Source organism: Henckelia pumila, chromosome 2 (genome assembly GCF_033568475.1).
Source record: "Henckelia pumila isolate YLH828 chromosome 2, ASM3356847v2, whole genome shotgun sequence".
NCBI lineage: Eukaryota > Viridiplantae > Streptophyta > Magnoliopsida > Lamiales > Gesneriaceae > Henckelia > Henckelia pumila.
Window position 1 is genome coordinate 509,433 of NC_133121.1, and position 22,408 is coordinate 531,840.

The 22,408-nt window shown below is 35.6% G+C and overlaps 1 protein-coding gene across 2 annotated transcripts; it reads left to right on the plus strand.

Annotated features, from left to right (window-relative positions):
• Nucleotides 1-56: 56 nt before the first annotated feature.
• LOC140882443 (transcription initiation factor TFIID subunit 2) lies at nucleotides 57-22,020 on the plus strand. Of its 2 annotated transcripts, XM_073288451.1 has the most exons (26): nucleotides 57-259; nucleotides 514-843; nucleotides 2,520-2,681; nucleotides 4,286-4,352; nucleotides 4,994-5,193; nucleotides 5,379-5,532; nucleotides 6,721-6,805; nucleotides 6,889-6,980; nucleotides 7,528-7,653; nucleotides 7,729-7,782; nucleotides 9,956-10,024; nucleotides 11,927-12,024; nucleotides 12,118-12,465; nucleotides 12,588-12,675; nucleotides 14,820-14,945; nucleotides 15,095-15,151; nucleotides 16,496-16,575; nucleotides 16,663-16,705; nucleotides 17,108-17,194; nucleotides 17,704-17,793; nucleotides 18,430-18,488; nucleotides 18,565-18,655; nucleotides 18,730-18,892; nucleotides 19,094-19,277; nucleotides 20,397-21,331; nucleotides 21,425-22,020. In XM_073288451.1, the coding sequence occupies exons 1-26, from the start codon at nucleotides 132-134 to the stop codon at nucleotides 21,868-21,870; spliced, it is 4,362 nt and encodes a 1,453-aa protein (XP_073144552.1). In that variant the 5' UTR covers nucleotides 57-131; the 3' UTR covers nucleotides 21,871-22,020. The 2 variants fall into 2 exon arrangements, with proteins under 2 accessions (XP_073144552.1, XP_073144551.1); XM_073288450.1 differs by having other exon boundaries at nucleotides 20,397-22,020.
• The last annotated feature ends 388 nt before the right edge of the window (nucleotides 22,021-22,408 follow it).

Genomic DNA, 22,408 nt, shown 5'->3' on the forward strand with positions numbered 1-22,408 from the left:
ATATATATATATATATATATATATATATATATATATCCGAGCCGGTATGTCAGATGGGCCAGCAGAAGCACTCACCTGTGCTCTCCGCAGAGTAAACCCTCGACTTCTTTCTTGGGGATTTTCGTAGAGAAATGGCAAAGCCTAAGAAGACGAAGAACGATGAGCAAAGAGGTGCAGATAACAGTAATAATTCCGAGGCAGTGGTCAATCACCAGAAGCTATGTCTCTCCATCGACATGGACAACCGTAGAATCCACGGGTATTTCACCCCTTTCGCATTTTTTTCTTCTTAATTTTAATATTCTGTGCATCAACGACGGTATATACGTGTAACTAAGTAGAATACCACCCTTTTGACGGTTCAGTGATTTTCTTGATTTTATTTTGCTTTTCTAGTGTTTTCCTCTCATTTCATCCCGGTTCATATTTTTTCGGGACTATGTTTTGTTGGAATCAGTTGAATCTCGTAGTCAAATGTTAATAATCTAAAAACTGTGCCGCATTGAACTATAGGTTTACAGAACTAAAGATTGTGGTTCCAGACAATGGAATTGTGGGTTTGCACGCGGATAATTTGGTAATTGAGGGGGTGACAGTTGATGGGGAGCCTGCAGAGTTTGAAGTTTTTCCTCATTACCAGCAATTAGATTCAAAGGATAGATGGTGTGTGGTCTCTACGGCCACGTCAGCTGCTGATGCTTCTGGTTCTGTGTACTTGTCATCTCTTGAGAATGAATTGCTTCCCAATGTGCTGATAATGTGTAGCAAATCCACTAAACCCGAGATCGGACAAGGATACACACAAATAGACAATGGCGAACATTCACCTGCTGACACAAGCAGGTTTGTGAATGGTTCTTTATCTTTTGCTTATGTTTTTGATTTTTTGCTTTTTGCTGGTTGTTCTTTGGATTATGCCATATTCAGCTACTTTAAGTGCATTACTTTCAACATTACGTTTTGCGTTTATTGTCATTCACACCAAGCTATGCTGAGTAGATTTCAGGCAGGCTAGGTACGACTTCATTACCATCACAACTGTGATACAGTTGGAAGTTACAGAAAACATATGCATAAAAATATGTTCCATCACTAAGAATTTCAGCCTTTTCTTCTACTAAGCTTCGATGTGATGTTCTTAATGGTTAAATTATTATTGGAACGATGTATTTTCTAACGTTTGAATGTTGGAAACTTCCAAACAATCATGAAGAATCAGGTAAAAGATCAAAAACTGTTTGTAAGATAATCTCATAAATTCATATTGAATGTTTCATTTGATACCCATGTACGTCTAGACTACCTTGTTTTTCTGTCTTCACTTTTTGGGTCTCCTTGGATGTTATTCCACCTTTTTTGGTACAATAATCTTTTATCCTGGATGAAAAAATCTTGTTTGGTAAACATACGTGGAATTATGTTTAGAGTTGGTTTCTTGTGAGACTCTCTTTCGGATCTACGACTGTGAGCGGGTCGACCCAGGTCATACCTACATTGGAAAAAATGCATTTGACACAAAAAGGTAATACTTTTTAATGGGTTGGGTAATTAAGCCGTTAGATGATCTCATAGGAGTTTTTTGTCATGTTTATATGTTTCCATTTGGTCGTTCCCTTCGTTCCAAAGTCCAAGACTCCAAGCAACTCCAGTTCTGATTTCTTGGAATAACTATAAAGATTATTAAAGAATATGAAGAATTGGAGGGAAAAATCAGTTGGATATTTAATGTATTCACCACAGCTAAATATGTACAAAAAAGACCACGCATAACAAAGGCAAACCCTAATCCAAGTGTTTAGCAGAATAAGAAAAGGTCTGATCACAAACTTTCCGAATACAAACAACTATTCTTTACTTCTGTACTCGAGGTTTTCAACTGCAAATATATCAATTTTGATGCTGCAATGAATACAAATTTTTTTTGAGCCATAAGCTTGTTGGGTCATTTATATGTGAGAATTCTCTAAACAATGCTTGTGAAATAGATAAGAGTAATCCTTAGATAGCACTTTCATGCTTCATTTTGAACTCAAAAAGTTTTGGCCCCTTGCACAGGGTTGCTTGTGTTGAAAAATGTGCATGTAAATTGAATTCCATTTGTTCTTAAGTATCACATATATGCTTTAAATTATTTTTCCAACTAGACAAGCTCACCCTCCATGTCCGAGTTAGTTGGATTAGAAATTGTAAACCCTCTAAGGTAGCCTCTCTTTCCCACTATGGAGAGTGGATTCCAAGAGCAGTCAGTGATTGAACTCTATCTTCTACGTGCTAGGTACATAAGTAGTATCTTGACTGCTTTGGTGGGGCTCAACTCCACTCTGTATATCTCTGCCTCATACAGCTCAATTTGTAGTCATCTCATTAATATCATGTAATCTCAACAGAAGCCTTTGTTTTTTGGATGTAACTAAGTTTACACTGAATTGTCTTTATACTTTGTTTTCTTAACTGTAATGTCACTGTTCTCTCAATATGTGATTGTGATAAGGTTTGCTTGCCTGTCTTTTCTCATGTAGGTTATGCGACGCGAAGAGTGTTAAACTCATACACATTGACTATTGGGTAGAGAAGGCTGAAACAGGAATTCATTTTAATAATAATGTCCTGCATACTGACAATCAGTTAAGGCGAGCACGGTGCTGGTTTCCTTGCATGGACGACAATTTGCAGTGTTGCTGGTATGTGCATCGAACTCCGTGGAGTTTGATCAACTATATTTCAATTTAAATTGAAGAATTCATGAGTCTAGTGGCTAATTGCTTATAACCTTAATCTTTGAAAGAACAACTTAGTTTATGACTATTATGTAATAGTAACCTACTCATGCTTAACTTCTCTAACTTGGACTGAATGGGTAGTTCAATCTGTGTTCAACATCTACAAGATATAGAACACAGAAGTGACTGTGCACTGAATGTGTTATGCATGGCATGTTTAGGTCACAAAAGTAACAATTATACACTAGGATGGACTCGAAATCGGGTTAATCATATTCTGAAACTTTTACTTGGACTGAATGGGTAGTTCAATTTGTGCTTAACATATACAAGATATAGAACACAGAAGTGACTGTGCACTGAATGCGTTATGCATTGAATGTTTTGGCCCCAAAAGTAATGATTATACACTAGGATGGACTCCAAGTCGGGTTAATCATATTCTGAAACTTTTGAAAAATAAAACTTGTATTATCTAGTGGATCAATCAGTGATCAGGTAGAATTTATATTTAATGCCTCATAATGTGCATTTATTCAATGTACCGAAGTAAATTTTTTTCCAAAATTGAATCCAGTATTTTTGTACATTTAATAAGTTGCAATTTTTATTTCAGAATTTAAGTGACATCTAATCTAATATAGAAAAAATGGAAACAGTTTTTTCTTTTACACTCGTATATTTCAATTTGTTCAAGTAAACATACTCTTCCCACAACAACATGTTGTATATCCCATGCTTTTAGTTTTCAAAGGAAAAAAATTAACTAAGTACACTGTCAAACAATCAACAAAATATGACATGAGGAGCCCTTGGAAGTTTATTTCTAGGATTTATCCGGCTTTTCATCAATCAGTGAAGGTTGTGGTGAAAGGGGGTAACAAGATTAGATTTTGGAAGGATAGGTGGTTGGTGGACTTGTCTTTTCAGGATATTTATCCATCTTTATTTCAGATTTCTACGGATCATAATAAACCGATCTCTCATTAGTCATTATGCTCCTTTTGATAATTCTTTCATTTATTCTTTTTCTTTATTGGGATTGGGATTTGCATTTGCCACGGGACTTGAGGGATGAGGAAGTGAACGTTCTGAGTGATTTATTTGGTTCTTTGGAGTTGGCAAAGACACCGTGAATGTGTTGCTCAACAATAAGAAAGAAAACAGTTGACTCAAAGGTGTTCTCGTGTGTTGTTGATTATTTCGCTGCTCTTGTTTTCTTTTCTGTGCCATGCCCTTTGTGTTAATACTTATTCATTACCCAGATAATACGAGCATTCTCCCGAAGCAACAATTATTGGAAGCCATTCAAAATTTTAAGAGGCATACATTACAATTATCGATCATTAATCACACCATTAACTTAATTAAGTGCATCTAATTTAATTTAGCCAGTAATAACTAATTCTTCAGGACCTTGTTTGGTGGCTAATCATTTACCATTTTGGTTAATTAAAGCAATAAATATCATAGCATTCATGCCCTTCGTTGCAAAGCTAAGTAGAACTTGTAAGCATTCTATGGACTTCGTGCTATGTTAGTGATAATTTCTCTGTTTTGTGTAGCTACGACCTCGAATTTACGGTTGCCGATAACCTTGTTGCAGTTAGCTCTGGAACCTTGCTTCATCAGGTACAATAAAATTTACTTATACTATGCATTGTTGGTAACACGAACCACCTTCACTTATTAGGTAATCAATACCTGGAGATTATGTGTTCAGCAATAAAACATGAAATTTGTAGGGTATTATGGCAAGCAAAATCTAGACGACGTATTTATTATGGATTTCTGGTTTCTGTAGTATCTACGAATTCGATGTCTCTTTATTAGACTTGAGAAAAGAAATATCATAGAAGACGGTTTATAGCTCTCTATTGACATTTTACCCAAAGATAGGCGTTGCCTTTTTGTGATAGAATATGCTTTCCTCAGCATGCAAATTAGAGAAATGTTGGATAGAGTGTATTGCAAGCGAATGAAGAAAAAGAGAAAAAGGAATGGAATAATTTTTTCTGAAGTTTGTTATCAAGTTATATACCATTCTATTTAGAAAGTAACTCGGTAATTCCCTGTGTGATGTATTTGTAACATTCTTTAATTATGATTATTCTTCCGTCATGCATGTGCCTTTATTTAGCACTCTTCTTTAAGAACTTGCTTTCTTACTATGATTAGTCTATAAATCATCTTGCACTCAATTTTTCTGTGTACATTTTCTTTTGCATTGTAGATTTTGAAATGCTTCTAACAGTTCTTCCCCCTTCTGGCAGGTTTTGACGAAGGATGGTCCACCTCGGAAGACTTATGTTTATAGAGTAGATGTTCCTGTTGCAGCTCAGTGGATTTCCCTGGCTGTTGCTCCATTTGAAATTCTCCATGATTCGCATAGTAATTTGCTATCGTACATGTGTCTGCCAGCTAATCTGTCAAAGCTACGGAACACGGTTGCATTTTTCTACAATGCTTTCAGGTATTTCCAAATGTTGATCTTTTTTTCTTGACCCCTGGCTGACTTTAATATGACCATCAGTTTTCAAAGTCTGTCTTTTGGTCAGAACTGGACTTTCTTTGATCAAGACAAATATAGCGTCTTTGGTACTTGGTGTTCAACTTGTCTGTGTTAGCACCAACACTGTTTTGTGTACTTCTTAATAGCCACTACGAGGATTATCTATCGGCATCATTTCCATTTGGCTCATACACACAAGTTTTCATTACTCCTGAGATGGCAGTATCCTCATGCAGTTTAGGATCTTCTATAAGTGTCTTCAGTTCTCATGTGCTATTTGATGAGAAGCTCATTGACCAGGTATGCTTATGAGAAAAGTTGCTGTATGAGTGGTACATTTTGCAGCTTATATCTCTTTTATGCTGTGTTTTTTTCTCCTGAAAATGAGCGCCAAATGTATACATTTCTTCATTTGGTGGAAGAAAATGGGTTCAAAGATTCATTGGCAGAAAGAATAAGTTTTATTTTTCATGAAGAAGCTGTCATAAACATAATGATTCGCAAACAGCAGTTTACGAGATGAGTATGTTGGTTTCTGAGGTGGTTTGACCTTTTGTTTATGCTGTTGAAACATTTCCTTTTTCTCATGTTTTTGTGTGCAATCATTCACAAATATGCATGGACAAACGAGGGAATATATGATCTTCGCCCGTGTCAAATATGTATGGATGAGATGTCTTGGATGTATTCCATGGCATTGTATTATTTACGGTAGCCATCAATATTTGACGAGATTTGAATTCAGTATCTGGCTGGAGTTTGGATTGAGTAGCGTTTTGTAGAAAGGCTTAAAAATAGGAACCTACCTCCTAAGAAGCATGATGAATTATGATTCCTCTCATGAACCATATTTTTTCTCACCAGCAAAATCTTTTAAGGAGTGCCACTGTTGACTCCAAAGATTTGAGCGTTGCGTAACAGTGTATAGTGTAGGTACGCATTAATTTTACCAAGTTCTATGTGGGAGGATAGTTACATCACGATCAGGATCATTTGAATTACTGAACATATTAATTATGTCCAACACCTTCAAAATATTGTCCTCCTTGATGTTGTGTGATCGGGACTGTTGTTTATGTCGTAAGCTTGTCGTGTCAAACCCAATTCTTGTAGTTGTTTGATGCTGCATACAATTCTGCAATTTAGAAGGCTGTTGGTATTCTCAAGCAAGAATTTCAAAGCAGAGTTACAGGAGAACCGATAAGTACAATCCATATGAACAAATCCATTGAAATTCACTCTCATTTTCCCAAGTGTGGTAATCATGACCAAGAAAACCTAGAAGTATTGTTGCTTCCTTCTTTTATTATCGTTACAGCACATGCAATTAAACTACCAATAATAAAACTTTCACATGTGTTCCAAACATGGTAGTTACGACCCACATAGTCCAAGCCTGCCATGTTGGCCACTTCTCTCTCTCTGTCTCTCTCTCTCTCTCTCTCTCTCTCTCTCCCCTTTAATGATGGGTTCAAGTTTCCTAAACAGACATTGGAGACGAGGATTCGGCTAGCAGATTCCCTTGCCAGACAGTGGTTTGGAGTATATATCACTCCTGAAGCTTCGACCGATGGTAGTGTCCTCTTTTCGTACTTTTGCACCTGTGAAAGTGTAAAGATCTCATTTTGGTCTATGTACTATATTGCACCATGTCAGAGTGGTTGTTGGATGGGCTTGCTGGGTTTCTGACTGATTCTTTCATCAAGAGGTTTCTGGGGAACAATGAAGCACGCTATCGACGGTACAAGGTTTGCAGTGCTTTGGAATCATATTCTGTAGTGCCTGCCTATTTTAGCAATAACATTAATATAACTTTTGTTAAGTTTATCATTTCGTGGATAAGATCATAAAAATGTTATGGTAAGGAGTAATCAGCCATCCTGGAAGAGACAAACTGCCAACCCTTCTGAACACGCTTCTATTCCATCCACTGCAGAATTCATGTCTCTTTTTGATGCATCATCAGCATGATTTTGAATATTATTTTTTAAAAAATTTATGCTAAAATTTAAACTATTACTCTGTGTTTGTCTTAATTCTCAGTCCATTTTTAAGTGGTCATACTTTACTTCATTTAAGTAAAATTTAAATTACAATATAAAAGTGTCTACTTGAATCTGCATGATGTTGTTACAACCAGTCTTACAGAAGTATCAGATTGTGCATGGTGTTCAGACGCTACTGATCCAAGTGGGGAAAATAAAAAACTAAATGTTACTTTGCGTGGATTCTGTTTTGTGAGTATTAAGAACTGGGATGACCTAAACATGCCTCTTGCTTTTAATTTTATTTCAGGCTAATTGTGCTGTTTGCCAAGCAGATGATAGCGGGGCAACTGCCTTGAACTCCACTCTCGCAACTAAAGATTTGTATGGAACCCAGTCTATTGGTTTTTATGGAAAAATAAGATCATGGAAATCTGTAAGATGTAATTTTCTTGGTAAGACTGGTAGAAATAGCTTCTTGTTTCTGTCTGACACTAACATTGTGCAACAGGTGGCAGTTCTCCAGATGTTGGAAAAACAGATGGGCCCTGAGTCATTTCGTAAAGTAAGACTTAGCAAATTAAACTTCAATTTTATGGGAAAGTACCAAATTTAATTTTTCTTGAGTCATAACTATTGTAAATTATCTTTGGTAAAACTTTCTTTTTCTATTTGGGTTAAATATTGTATTTCTGCCTCATGTTTCTTGCGTTCAGTGCTGATGTAGATGCCATAGACTTGTTTTTTGCTAGTGTCAGAGGGACATCTTAAGTCTAAACCTTAAGACCATTATATTTTTTTGCTGTTTAGCACATGTATTTTTGAGAGATGTATTGAACATCTAACTTATTTGTTTGCTGATATATAGAACATTTCAACAATTTTCTTTTTGAAACCCTCTTTTATATTCAAATCCTAATGAAGAATTAAGTTGTTTGATCTTCTTCATTTAGTAAAACTGGGGAGAGTTGGCTTTACAAATTTTTTTATTTTGGAAGTTGTAATGTTGTACATCAGTTTTGTCATTGGCACATATAAAGGATTGTCACTTCTCAGTTCAGTAACAAGTATGCACATTAAATACATAAGGAATGCTGGGCATGTTAGCTTAAGGTTTTGTCATAGCCTCAGCATATGCCTGGTAGATGAACCGTCTTAGCAATGGCGACCCTGCTGGTTTAAGTGCTAGGTCTTTGACAGTCTTGGTCGTCTAGTTCTGGCTCAGTTCATGATGAATCTTCAGCATAACATATCCTTGCGGACCCGTGGTCGAAACCCAAACACATTTACCACTCCGAATATATATGAAGCAGCTACCTCATGGCACCCCTGCAAGAAGATCAACCTTTTGCTATTTCAGATTTGTATAGGGATTGGAGTTTAGCTTTGAGTTAGAGTTCAGTTTGAGTTAGATTTACTTGAACCTCTTTTGAGGATTAGTGGATCACTGGTCCACAACTGTAATTTAATTATTCCTACTATTAATAATATTTCTGTTTCTGATAAAAAAAAAAAGCTTCTCAAGTGTAGCAATTTCCTCCAGAGTTGGTGGAGTTTGTTTCTTGAGTTTTTTAAATTGATGGATTCTTCAATTTGCAATGCTATACCTCAGTTTTTCTTGCATTTATCGCGCTTTGACATGGTCGTCTCCCTTGAAAAATGAGAAGTGCTGGAAACTTTTAGTGTGTTGGTGAAACAGTCTATGCGACTGTCGTTTCTCAGCTGTCTTGATAAGGAAATGAAATCTGTACATGGACTTGTTCCACAAGTAATACATATTAGAGACTGGATGCAGTTCACAAACCATGTGGCACCCCAAACGTATAAGGGTAGATTGAGAGTAAACTCAACACTGGTGAGCGGTAGAAGAATACTATGACGATCGTTATACTGTGTTAACATTATTTGCCACTTGCAAGGAATCTTCAATCTGGAGGTTTTATACTATTTTCTCAGCCTTAATTTTGTTCAGTGACTGGGTGGGTATTGTGTGCATGGGGACATTATGTCCCCTACAAATTATCTTACTAGCTATCATTATTAACTTGGTGAAAGAATTATCGAGTACGAGCACTCTAAAAATGTTCATTGTGGTATATATTAGTTTAGATACATCTAAGAATCTTCTGTTGTGCCACAAGGTGGATGATTTAAAATAAATAATTGTTGGCACGGAGTGGTGGTTATTTTACCTTGTTTTTATATAATGGCGCAATGGTTCACTGTCTTTTTGTTATACATTTAAATTCATTTGTTCAACTTTATATTACATTGTATATATAAGAATGTGTAGTATTTGAACTTACTCTGCAATATTAGAGTTATTTCACCTGCCTTTAGTTTTGACCAAAAACAGGCACAATATGTTTTCTATTTCAACTTTATCTATTACGATTATGATTTTCTCCAAATAACCTAGCTATTTGTCTTTGACTTGTTTCTTTACCATTATATTTGTCTTATTCTCGAATGGACTGGTCTTGGGCCATAAATAATTTCTAAAAACTGGTTCTCTGCAGTGTTCATTTATATTTTATTTATATAGAAGTGATAGAACCTATCTTTTCCCTTTAAACCCACTCTCTAAAATGTGGGTACCATTTTTCACTCTTTGTAGGCTTCTATATATATATTGATATCTATCTTCTTAGTGAGATCGACGAACATTACATTTATTTACCTATTTTGTCTGGGCCTGTCATGTAACTTTTAGTTGATATGGTTAAACTTAATTACAGATTCTACAAAACATTGTTTCACGGGCTCGGGATGGATATCGATCTTTTAGAACTCTCAGTACCAAAGAGGTAACTTTTTGAGCTTTTTCACCCTATTTACCTCTGGTTGATTTGTACTTATTGTGTCATAATTGTTTCTTCATTTTTATTTGATCCTAAGTAAATTCATATTATCAATAAAATTATAGTTTCTTATCAAAAAAAAAAAAAAAAAACTCATTGTAAGAGATGATTTTTTTGATAGGAAACGATCAATATATATATATATATATATAGAGAAAGTTTCAGCTGCCCAACCAATGATGCGTACCGGGTTTTAGTGGTCGAGAACGAGGTGGGCAGGAATGGTTGGGCAGCTGAGCATTACTATATATATATATATATATATATATATATATATATGATAAAAAACTAAGAGCGGGCAAGAAATCCGCCGCAAACAAAAAGGTAAACAAAAGCCCTATCACATCAACAACAAATAAACTTCCAATCCCTCCAAGTATCCGAGATCGCGAAATTTCTAAACTCTAAGCTCTTCCCTATCCAAGTAGACACAAGGGAAAACAATCATATATTAATGGATCATGTAATAATTACAAAAATTGGTTAAGTTATCCGCAGATAGAGCCCTTAGAACCCATTAAATATCAACAACATATCACGCTCCAATCTCTTGCAAAATCTAGAATCGAGAACATAGCAAACTCTTTATGATTCATAATCCACATAGAAGCCTTCAATTTGATCTTTTCCCAACACACATCTCCCGATTCCGTTTTATCTTCAAAAATTCTTTTCTTCCTCTCCAGCCAAACGTGCCAGCAAATACAACGAACACACATCTGTCTGCTTTCAATGAATGCACTTTGATTTTCTGCTGCCGTGGAATGCAAAACTTTCTGCAACCATAATTGAAAAGATACTATCACTCTTCCCCAGACCACTCCCAAAATCCAGTGCAAATAATCCCAAGTTGATCTTGGAAGGTATCCAAACCAAACCCATCGCTGCCAAAGCTTTAGACCAAATATCGTACGTAAATGGGCAATGAATAAGTAAGTGATCGTGAGCCTCCACCTGTTGTCCGCACAACACACACCAGCTTGGACATAGTGAACATAAAGTGTTTCTCCTTTGCATCGAGTCACACGTCGGTAATTTTCCAAACACAGTTGTTCACGAGAACACCTGAACCTTGGAAGGCGTGGAAGCTTTCCAAACAGTTCGACATAGGGAATGAAGGATAAGAATGACTCGAAGAAAGATTTGACAGAAAACTCACCTTAAGCAAGCCGAGCAATAAGCTCAAATCACTCACCTCTTCCCCCTTGAGTTCCCTCCGAAAGTGAAGTTCCAAGAAAGAGTAGAAGAATTGGGCACAAATCCAAAGGTCACGAAATGAGAAATTGGCTGATTATGGACCAAAGATAGCTGAAAAAGAGATGGAAAGGAGTTGAAAAGGAACTTCCCCCCACCATCCGTCCTCCCAGAATATGATTTTATCACCCCCGTAACCATCCGTCCTCCCAGAATATGATTTTATCACCCCCGTAACCATCCTTCACTGACTGGATAAAAGCCGGGTGAATCCTAGAAACAAACTTTCAAGGACTCCTAAAAGTTACATTCAATGTCAACCCTGCATCTTAACCATTACCTTTCTTTCTTGTATTGCTTGTAATGAATGGGAGGACTGCAAATATTATTGGTTTTAGTCAACAGGTATATTTCTTTTTTAAATAGTTGAACTAATTAGTCACTGGTGAAGTGCTGGTTTTAGATGTTTGCATGGACAATGAATGATGGCAGTTACTTGCCTTTGGTGGACATTAATTGTCTGTTTAACAGCTATTCCTTTGATCAACTCGCCCATTTCATAATGTTAATGCTCCTATTATTATTATTGAATTTATATAAATTTTATTTTGTTGATGAAACATATCTTGAAATTTCTTTGGCTTTACCTAACAGTTTCGGCACTTCGCTAATAAAATTGGAAACCTCGAGCGGCCATTTCTGAAAGAGTTTTTTCCTCGCTGGGTTGGATCTTGTGGTTGTCCAGTGCTAAAGTATGATTCTTGCTGGATAATTTTATTTTGCTCGTTTTGAGCTGTTGGCTATTCTTTCTGATGTCTTTTATCTTTACCATTGGCTGCATTAAGAATGGGATTCTCATATAACAAAAGAAAAAATATGGTTGAATTAGCTGCACTGCGGGGATGTACGTCCAGGCCAGATTCATGGAAAGATGTCGATAATTTCAATCCTGATTCTGAAAATCGAGAAGGTGGCATTGGATGGCCTGGCATGATGAGTATACGGGTTCATGAGCTTGATGGAATGTATGACCATCCAATATTACCAATGACTGGCGAACCATGGCAATTGCTAGAAATTCAGTGTCATTCAAAACTTGCTGCAAAGCGCTTTCCGAAAACCAAAAAGGGATTGAAGGCTGATGGTTCTGATGATAATGGTGACACTATGGCCCCTTCAGATGTGCGGTTAAAGTACGTGAATTAGATTTGCATGCTTGTGTGGCTGCTCTTTGAATTGTGAAGCGGGCCAGAAAATTTGAACTTAAATACAGGCTTGATATCCACTGCTTATATTGTTTGCGTGAAACTTGCAGTTCTGATTCTCCTTTGTTGTGGCTCAAAGCGGATCCAGAAATGGAGTATCTTGCTGATGTTCATTTTAATCAACCCGTGCAAATGTGGGTGAGTATGCTATTTCATAGCACTGTTATTTGTTGAAAATAGATGAATTTCTCATGGTGTTTGAATTGATACCTGGGATCTCACTTTGTTATCAAATTGATATGTCATTGTCATGGAAGAAAATGCTCTTATATTTTGGAAGTTTTATTCTATTGTACCTAATAAAATTCTTTGAATGTTACGTACGAAAACTAGGGAAGAAATCATGCTAAAATGATTAATTTTAGTTGTAATTATTAATCTAGTGAATAGAATTTAGTTTGGTGTGCGCATATACAGTTATACTTGCTTATAATATTAAATATCATTTTATTCTTGTTGCTTCATGTATCTCTAGAGTTTTGCATTCGGTTATTTAAGTCACTTGGAAAATAATAGTTTTGAAATATAATAAAATATATTTAATATTTTATTAAGAATACTAATGAATTCAATTATGTATTATTTATTTATTTTAATTGATAAAGATATATTATGTTGGACTATTATTTGAATGAAATTGCCTGGTGGGGAACAAACACAAGCTAATTACTGTAATATGCCACAGTAAGTAAATTAACATATGAATACAAATTAGGGGTGATCAACTATGGATTGTTTCTGTTTTTTTTTTTAAAAAAAAAAATCTCGAAATCAAACCAATTCTATTAGTTTTGTAAAATTGCCAACCCAACCGAACCATTAATGGTTGAAAGCAAAAAAAAAAACTCCAAGCCTTTATTTTGGTTTTGTTTGGATGATTGATTTTCTATTCTAATGTTTTTCAAATAAAACATTTTGATTGTTTTAAAGCATAATCTAAAATTTAAACTAATTATTATAAATTATAAATTGACAAATATCAACATGTACACAAATATTAAACCTTTTCAGAATATAACACATGATGTTTTGTGGGTTTAGTTCATGGTTAAAAGTTAAAAATTAAAACTGTGGGTTACAGTCTAAGTTAATTGACAAATTTTTTAGAATATAAAATTGGTTGGTTTAAATAATTGTACAATTTATAAGAGTGACATCTATCACCATTTTATCATAAAAATACAATATAAAATAAAAATTATATAAAATATATATGGTTAAAAAAAGTATATATTTATGAAATCGGTTTGGTTCAGTTTGGTTTGGATGTTATAAATCTAGACTTTGAACCAAACCAATTTTTTCGGTTTGGTTAATTTTAAAACCAATCCATATCATGATCAGTTAAACGAATCCGGCAGTTTGGTTAGGTTTTCTGGTTTGGTCTGGTTTCTGCTTACCCTAATACATATGCGAACTTTCAGGAATAAACAAAAATCACTGCATGCTCTTTTAAGGTAACGTTCAAAATGCTTGACATGATAAGAATGGTTAGTTCATTATTTTGATTTTTGTGGTTTAGTTTTAAACTATGTCAAAATTTATTTGAGAACGCAACATTTGTTTTCTTTATCACAGCTGATTGTTATGATTCTAACATGAATTTTAAGGATTTTGTTTCCATTTTATCTATATATAGAATTTTGTTTCCAATGATGTTATAGTAAAATTAATTAATAAAATGAATGATTTCCATTGTAATAATATATATGCATCTATTAGTTAATCGTATCAGACTAAAGAATATTCCATCTAAACGTGATCCGGAGAACTTGTTATGGAAATAAGGTTTTGTGTCACTTTCTCATTTCATACTTCCCACTTCTTAAAATTGTCTCAACTCTCATTTGTGGGTTACGCTGTTGCATATTTGATGCTCAAGAAGTCGGTAAGTTGCTGCCATTTTTTGACCTCTGCTTCTTTGATTCCCCTTTTATTTTCATCGTGGAACTATGATTTACTGTTTTGGGTTTTTCAGGAAATCTGTGTTTTCCCTAGTTTTATTGTAATGTTTTTGTTCATATTTTCCTCTTTGTGCACTTAACAATATTACATTTACACTTTCTAGAGAACGAAAATGAGTTGAGGAACTAAAAGAAAACAAGGTCAATGAAAAATTAATTCAAACATAATTTCAATAATCCCCAAGGCGTATACAACTTTCCAATGGTCTTTCTGTTACAAAATGTAGAGAAACAGTTATTCACAAACTCGAGCTCTGTTGAAATCTCTTCAGCTTCAGTGATTATACTGTTGCATATGCTTTGCTTTTTCTCTTGAAGATAAATCAGCTGGAGAAGGACAAGGATGTTACTGCTCAAGCACAAGCGATAGCAGTGTTAGAAACACTACCACAGCTGCCATTTTCTGTTGTTAATGCTCTAAGTAACTTTCTGAGTGACTCAAAGGTTTCTTTTTCTTTTTCTTTTTCTTTTTCTTTTTCTTTTTTTCTTTACTTTGTGCTCGTTTAAAATATTTTTGCTACGCAATGTAGATTGCTACTAAGCATTTTTTTTTTCCAGTCACTTGAATTCGTAACTTCACTTTTACCATTCAGGGTTTCTGGAGAGTCCGCATACAGGCTGCATATGCATTGGCCAATACATCATCTGAGGTATACTTCATCCATTTGTTTTTATTTTGTAGTAGATAAATGTATTAATTATGTGAATGTGCTTGGTATGAGTTTTGAGTTTGACCTCCTGAAGGTGTTGGGATCGAGGCAGATTTCATTTGGTGTATTAATGATTGAGATATGCTACATGTTAGGGTCTCAAACCCTACCTTCGGGGATAAAAACTTTGAAACAGCAAAACACACAGAAAAAAGAAAACAAAAACTCCTCCTTTGACGAATAACCATCCAAGCAGCCTACTTGAAATATTGGGTATTGGACCTTGTTATATAGACTGCACTAAACATTACTAAGAATGCCAAACAAGATGGTTGCAGTGTGTTTTTAACATCCTGAAGGGAGGGAGAGGGAGAGGGAGAGAGGGAATAAAAAGGCGCGACACCCTTTTTTTACAGTATATGTAATAGAGAACACTGAAGGGATTATTGAGTTCGAAGTTTTCACCAAATCTTGTTCGGAAAAGATCTGATAATACCTGCCATATTCCTGATACCAAGCTTGCCTTTTAACATGGTTAAGTGTTATCACTCTAAGAAATCTAATGAATCCTTCTGGTGGAGCTGGTCAATCTCCTTGGCGATAGCGGCCTGGTGTTCCAACCAATAATTTTTTTTTATGTAGCTTTATTCAGCAGATCCTGATAAAAGCCGATTGTGCAAGGTACTAAATAAGAAGAGATTGACCATGAAAGCATGTCAACGAACTATGTTCTTAAATTTCCTAAGGAGCTTATCCACAAAGTAAAGCCACAGTTCATTACATTCATGTCATACCAGGAATGTCAATGCATATTGTTTTCTCATTTCCACTCTGATTCCCTGGAGAATATTATGAACCATGGCATCATATGACAAACCGGAAAAAAAGCCTTGAAACTGTATTGGATGAATGGATATTGGGAGAACAGATAATCCATGACCTTAAAAGAAATCGACAGCTAGTCAAAACAAGGCATGAAAGATGGGATCTCCACATCTAATGCCTTTAGCATGTTCGAAGAAACCCTTGGGCTCAACATTGATTAAATTATCAAGCTTTTTTTTTATTCAAGCTTATATGTTTTATTGAATGTGAGAGATGAGCAAGAGGTTTCCAATCATAATAGATAACAGCCGCAAAACTGCTGTTTTTTGTGTCCTATTTGTGTTTTTATTATCCATTTTAGACATTTACTTGTGATTATGTCCATATCACCATGTGGTTCTTCTTGGCCCTGTAATCATGACTGTTGACCTTGTCATCATAACTTGTCTCGTTTTGATTATGTTTTGTGGCTTCTTGGTGTCCATTTCGATGATGTTGCTTTAACTTCTCTCTAATCAGGACACAGATTGGGCTGGCTTACTTCATTTGATAAACTTTTATAAAAGTCGGAGATTTGACCCCAACATCGGCCTTCCCAGGTAGATTCTCAGTTCAATCTTTTGTTGATCATAAGTATGGAGTTGCTTAGTCATTTTATTGATCCATATGCATTTCTCAATTGTTAGGCCAAATGACTTTCATGATTTCCAGGAGTATTTTGTACTTGAGGTAATGCAGTGAGGTAGGATTTAAATGAACATGTTTTTGTCTAATTAACTTCCTCTGGCAGTCACTACTGCTGTTGTGTTTTTTCCCTTTAATGCTTTGATCATGAGGAAATGAAGATGCTTAGAAATCAGTAACCTGAAAATTTTGCTTTGACCCATCAATCAATGTGATGCACGGATTGATTTTTCCTTGCCTCTTTGATTGGTCCATTTGTAGTTGCGGGTGAACAGAAGGGGTTATAATTAAATTGTAAAATAAATAAATAAAGAAAAACTATACTAATTGGATCTTCCTTGAGTTTCATCTGTTGGAGGGTTTGTCAGGGTCAGGCCATTTACAGACGAGACCAAACATTTGCTCGGACAAAATGTCTCTCTCAGCTGGATTTTTGTTCCATTTCAGGCTATACCACATGCCATAGCCATGGTCAGATCTTCGGATAAGAAAAGCCCAAGAGAATCTGTGGAGTTTATTTTGCAACTTTTGAAGGTATCTATTTGTTTAGAGTATGTTTCATGGAATTTTGAGCGATTTGATCATGTATTGAATATGTTTCTCCATGATTATTGTACTGATTTGCTGCGGTAAATTTTGAATGATGAATAAGTCTAAAATAGAACTGGTCGAGTGTACAATTACTATCCTTTTAGGTTTCACTTTGTGCATGTTGTAGCACAAATTGGAAGGCGTGTTTGTCTCATTATGTGCTCCGTTATGCGTATTTTTTTTTATAGTTTTTGAATATATTTTACAAATAGTTTGGTTTTTCTTGTAATAATTCTTTCTCACAGGGATTGGTTTAATTAATCATTTTTGGATCATTATATAATTTTTGTGCAGCAAAATCTTTATCCATGTTTTGAACAGGATCATTGTAACGAGACTGCGTGCGTATAATTATCTAGTTCTTACATAGTTGTTTGTTTGAAGAGTAAAGCTCTGTCTGTTAAACAAGCTGATTTTCTTGTTATTTTATCAATCAATCTGATTGCTTGCAGTACAATGATAATAATGGGAACACATACTCTGATGTTTTCTGGCTTGCGGCATTGGTTCGGTCGGTTGGTGAACTTGAATTTGGGCAGCAGGTACGTGATCTTGTGTTCTTAATGATGTCTTTTGCTACCGATTTTCGTTTGTTTTGCCTTTTTCTATTTTCGTTTTACAATGAATTTGGTTATGTTTTCATCGATGTGTTTTAGTTTTGGATTTTATTGTACTACCTTATTCTTATTTTCTTATTTATGTGTGGGTGCGCACGCGCGTATTTCGGTTTCTGGGCCACATCACTCTTATTATGCTTTGATGCTCCTCACTTTGTCAAAGCATTTCTTGTTTTGCAATAAGATGTTCCTTTAACAGAAACACTCAGACAAAACGATCATCAATGAACGATGTTATCTGTGCAGGACCCCATACACCACCACGAATTAAAGTAAAAGGTTGATCATTAGTGATTATACACATTTTATGTAGTATACTGCACTTAAGAATCCGTTGTTAAGGCTAGGAAATGAATCTATCATTATGGATCCGTGTACGCGTTAAAGTCGATAGATGGATGTCCTGGACATCATAGTTTCTATTCATCGGTTTTATCTGATTTTCTTTGTTTGGATCATTTAAAGTTTTATTTGTTGCCTTTGCTTAACTCAATTTATGCAGTGGAACGATTATCTGGTTTGTAGCTAATTTTTTCTTGCTGCTTGTTGATTCTGTGACAGAGTATTATCCACTTGCCATCCCTGCTGAAGCGACTTGATCGTCTTTTGCAATTCGACCGGTAACAGTTATTGATTTTTGGTTTCAAAAATATGCAAGTGTATGTATTAATCTGTGTGGGGAATGTTGAATAATAGGTTGATGCCCAGTCACAATGGAATTTTGACAATCAATTGCATCCGATCTCTCACTCGAATTGCAGTAAAGCTATCAGAGTTCATACCTCTTGTAAGTTTCCACATACTTTGCTGGTCCTTGTATGAACTTTTCATGTCTGATATGGTATGTAATGGGATATCTAGGATCGTGTTATTGAATTTATTAAGCCATATTGGGCATCAAAGACGTGGCAAATTCAAGTTGATGCTGGGAGAGCGCTTCTTGAACTTGAGTTTCAATGTCATGGCATTGACGCAGCGTTGATACTATTCATCAGATATGTAAATGATGAAAAGTCCCTGCGAGGTTTATTTTTCTCACACTATTCTCTCTCCTCTAGAACTTCAAAGTTGCTTTTTCATTCTGTTTCATTTTCACCCTCTTCCAGAAGAATCCAGTAAGATGTCCTTATTTTGTAGTTGTCAACAATCTATATCTCCCATGATTGGGTTTGTTTTTATCTGACTTGCTATGTTATGCATTCTAAATCAGTTTGCATGCTTATAGGGCAAGTGAAATTAGCGGTTTGTGCTTTGCGCCTGTGCCAAATGACTGGTCAATCTGATTGTGACAAGGATGTTAAGAGTGAAACGCTCGTGGCCTTCCTGCGTTTGCTTGAGAGCCCAGTGGCTTTTAACAATATTATACTTCGTCACTACATCTTTTGCATTTTGCAAGTTCTTGCTGGAAGGTGCTCACATTTTTCATTTCCTTGATGACTAGGGTTTAATTAAAGTAGTATGTGCTGTGTACCAACTTATTGAACAGTGGCTTGGAACTCAGTTATTTTCTTCAGTTTTTGATGGTCTATCGCATCATATTTGTCTGGTGTTTGAAGCAGCTGCTAAATTTTGGTGAAGTTGATAAAAGGTTTAGGATTAACGTCTGTTGTGTCAAGACATTTTTCCCATGTTTCAAATACATGTTGACATGATTGTGTTAAATGTGCTTTTATCTTGTTCTGTTGCTGCCAAAAATGAGGGTGTCAACTACATAAATTGCACTACGTTCTTGGGTACCAGTAGGAGGTGCTTGGTAGAGATATTTTATGAATTTCAGAAACCCATATTTTTATGGGGACACAATATGTAGACGATGGAAGAAATAGATGCTGTTTTTATTGATCACTTCAAGTTAATGATGACAGATAACTAACATTAGTTCCATCGATTGAAATTGAACTTCCAAACTTAAATTATTTAATGGATCAAAATTAACTGACTCGTATATAACTGATATGGAAAGTATAGCATATGACGATTAGCAAATCCATACAAATTTTACAACCAGGTTATGGAGAATATAGGAGTCTTGTATCTCTTTGTTTAATCAATTTGTTTGATCGTTAGTTAGAAAAGTGGTTTTATGACAACTCTAAAATTGTGTCGGTATCCCATGTATAGCTCAGGATAACAGCGGCCAGCATGACTCTGTTCTGATTGTTTCTAAGATGGATTTAACTCTCAAAATGATTGTTTCCTGGCTATGAGATTGACTGTGAGTGACCTCTGACTTTGTGCTTCAGCCTCAACATATGTTGATAAATTTTTTGCTAAATACATTGTGATTACTGAAGGTGACAATATGATTATTTTCTAAGCTATAATAACAAAATGCACTTTGGCATGTTAAAATCTCCAAGCACAGTAAGAAGTTTTCTTGAACACAGTTTTTCTTTGATCTTGCTATCTAATTTTATTCTGCACATGGGCACTGTATCATGTAATCGAGCTTTGTGGTGAAGTAGAAATCATTTGCAAAGGTTTTGATTTTTATTTTTTTTGGCTGAAACATTCACATATCTATATAGGGCTCCAACACTATATGGGGTGCCAAGAGACGAGACTCTAAGGATGGGACACACAAAGACTTCCAACGAACTGAAAAACATTTTTGCTGCTCTTATCAAGCAATCTATTCCTACAGAGCCTTCTTCTGGTCATCCACATGTGTCATTAGACTTGGAAGGTCAGAGGGAAACAGATTCTGAAAATCACAAAACACCGAAGACAGTAGTGGCTAGTCCTGGACCTGATGGATCAGTAACTTTGGGTGCTCAAATGCTCACAAATGCTCCATCTGATGACCTTGAACAAAGTAATTCGCTGTTGCTTCTTCCTAAAGATGATCTGATAACGATACCTAATGTGCCGGTGCTATCCGAAGGTCAAGAGCCAATGGAGCCAGTTGTTTACTTTTTAGATGATAATTTCATCGATGCTGAGGCTTCCATAAAAGCAAACGCACCTTTGAACATTAAAAAAGATAAGGAACCAGTTTTGGACCCTGTACCCGACAGTTTAATCGCGGGAGAAGCTACCAAAGAAGTGGATACGATTTCCAACAGTCACGAACCCAAGAAACCAAAGCTTATAATAAGGGTTAAACAATCTGCTGCATCCAGCCGAGCAGAGGATCCTCGTAATGCTAGAACCATAAAATCTCAGGATGGACATAATGATGCCGATCGGGGAGCAAGCAGCTCAGTGTCTGTTGATGCTCCTCCAAGAAATTTTGCAGAGACCATCAGCACTAGTAATCAGAACTTTGAGGATGCCAATTCTTGTCATGATGTTGGTTCTAGAGTAACTGCTAGTATAGACAGCGCCAAACCTACAATCGATGGTGAAGATCTGGTGAGGGAACTACAGTGTACCGCAGATTCAAGCATTGTTATTTTGCAGCTTCAACCCGATGATAATCTACCTTCCAGCACTGGGAAAACTGGCACAGATTTGCGGACAGGTGAACACACATCTGTTGCTCCTTTCGGTAGCAGTAGAAATGACGCTGATCAAAGTGTCGCGGGCACTAATTTGCATGTTTCTTCTACTGAAGACAAGGAAAAGAAAAAGAAGAAAAAAAGCAAGCGAAAAAGGGATGGTCGCAGTGATGACCCAGAGCACCTGGAACATAGACGGCAAAAGAAGGAAAAGAAGCGAAAAGAGAAGGAAATGGCAAAACTCCTTGCTCTCAAGTCTCAATTGACTCCAGTCGAATTGCCCAGTCATGAAAAAGAGGTTGCTACTGTTAATTGGGAAGACGAACCAAATTTACCGGAACCAGAGGTGAAGGAGCAATTAACCGAAACCAGACAAGAAGCAGCTGATGGGGCCGGAGCTGCATCTTCTGCGGGAACCAAGTTTATGGCTGTAAAGTCAAAACCAGCTGAACCAAATGAGGTGATTGTGCTTCCTAGCAGTAACAGTGTAAATACTCCCCAAAGCAGCACATCTCGTAAAATCAAAATCAAGTTGAAGAATCGCACGCTTGGCAAGCCTTGACACAATGAGCATTACACAATTTTTGTCTGTAAAACATTGTCTTTAGATTTAGCATGAAATCGGTCTATATGATGTATGTTCCGAGTAATCTCTTGTACTACTAGCCACCCTACTTTATTGAGTAGTAATGCTGGGTGTTTGCCTTTTTCATTTGTTTATTGGATTCATTCGTCACCCAACATAAGTTACTAATGTGAGGTATAAAAACACTTGCAAATCTCTGATTTATCGATTTAGGGTAAAATTTATTATGGTATAAAAATAATTGATGAGTTGGCAAATTGGTAGATGAATTATCCTAATGGCTTAAATTTTAAATATAATTATTTTATAAATTCAATTAAATGTATAATTAATTTTTCAAAATTAGTTTATTGTTTAAAAATATAAAAATTAATTCATATTTGTTAAAAATATATATATAATAAATATCTTAATTTTTTTTCAAAAATGTTTATATTTTACTATATAATATATTTTCAAAATATTAATAAATTAATAAAATGTTTTATTTAAAAAAAATAGAATAATATTCTTT

Coding starts and splice junctions, on each gene's coding strand:
- LOC140882443 (XM_073288450.1), top strand. CDS start 132: ATGGCAAAGCCTAAGAAGACGAAGAACGATGAGCAAAGAGGTGCAGAT. Junction 12,676..14,819: donor ATCAACCCGTGCAAATGTGG/GTGAGTATGCTA, acceptor TTTCTCTTGAAG/ATAAATCAGCTGGAGAAGGA. Junction 17,794..18,429: donor AACTTGAATTTGGGCAGCAG/GTACGTGATCTT, acceptor ATTCTGTGACAG/AGTATTATCCACTTGCCATC.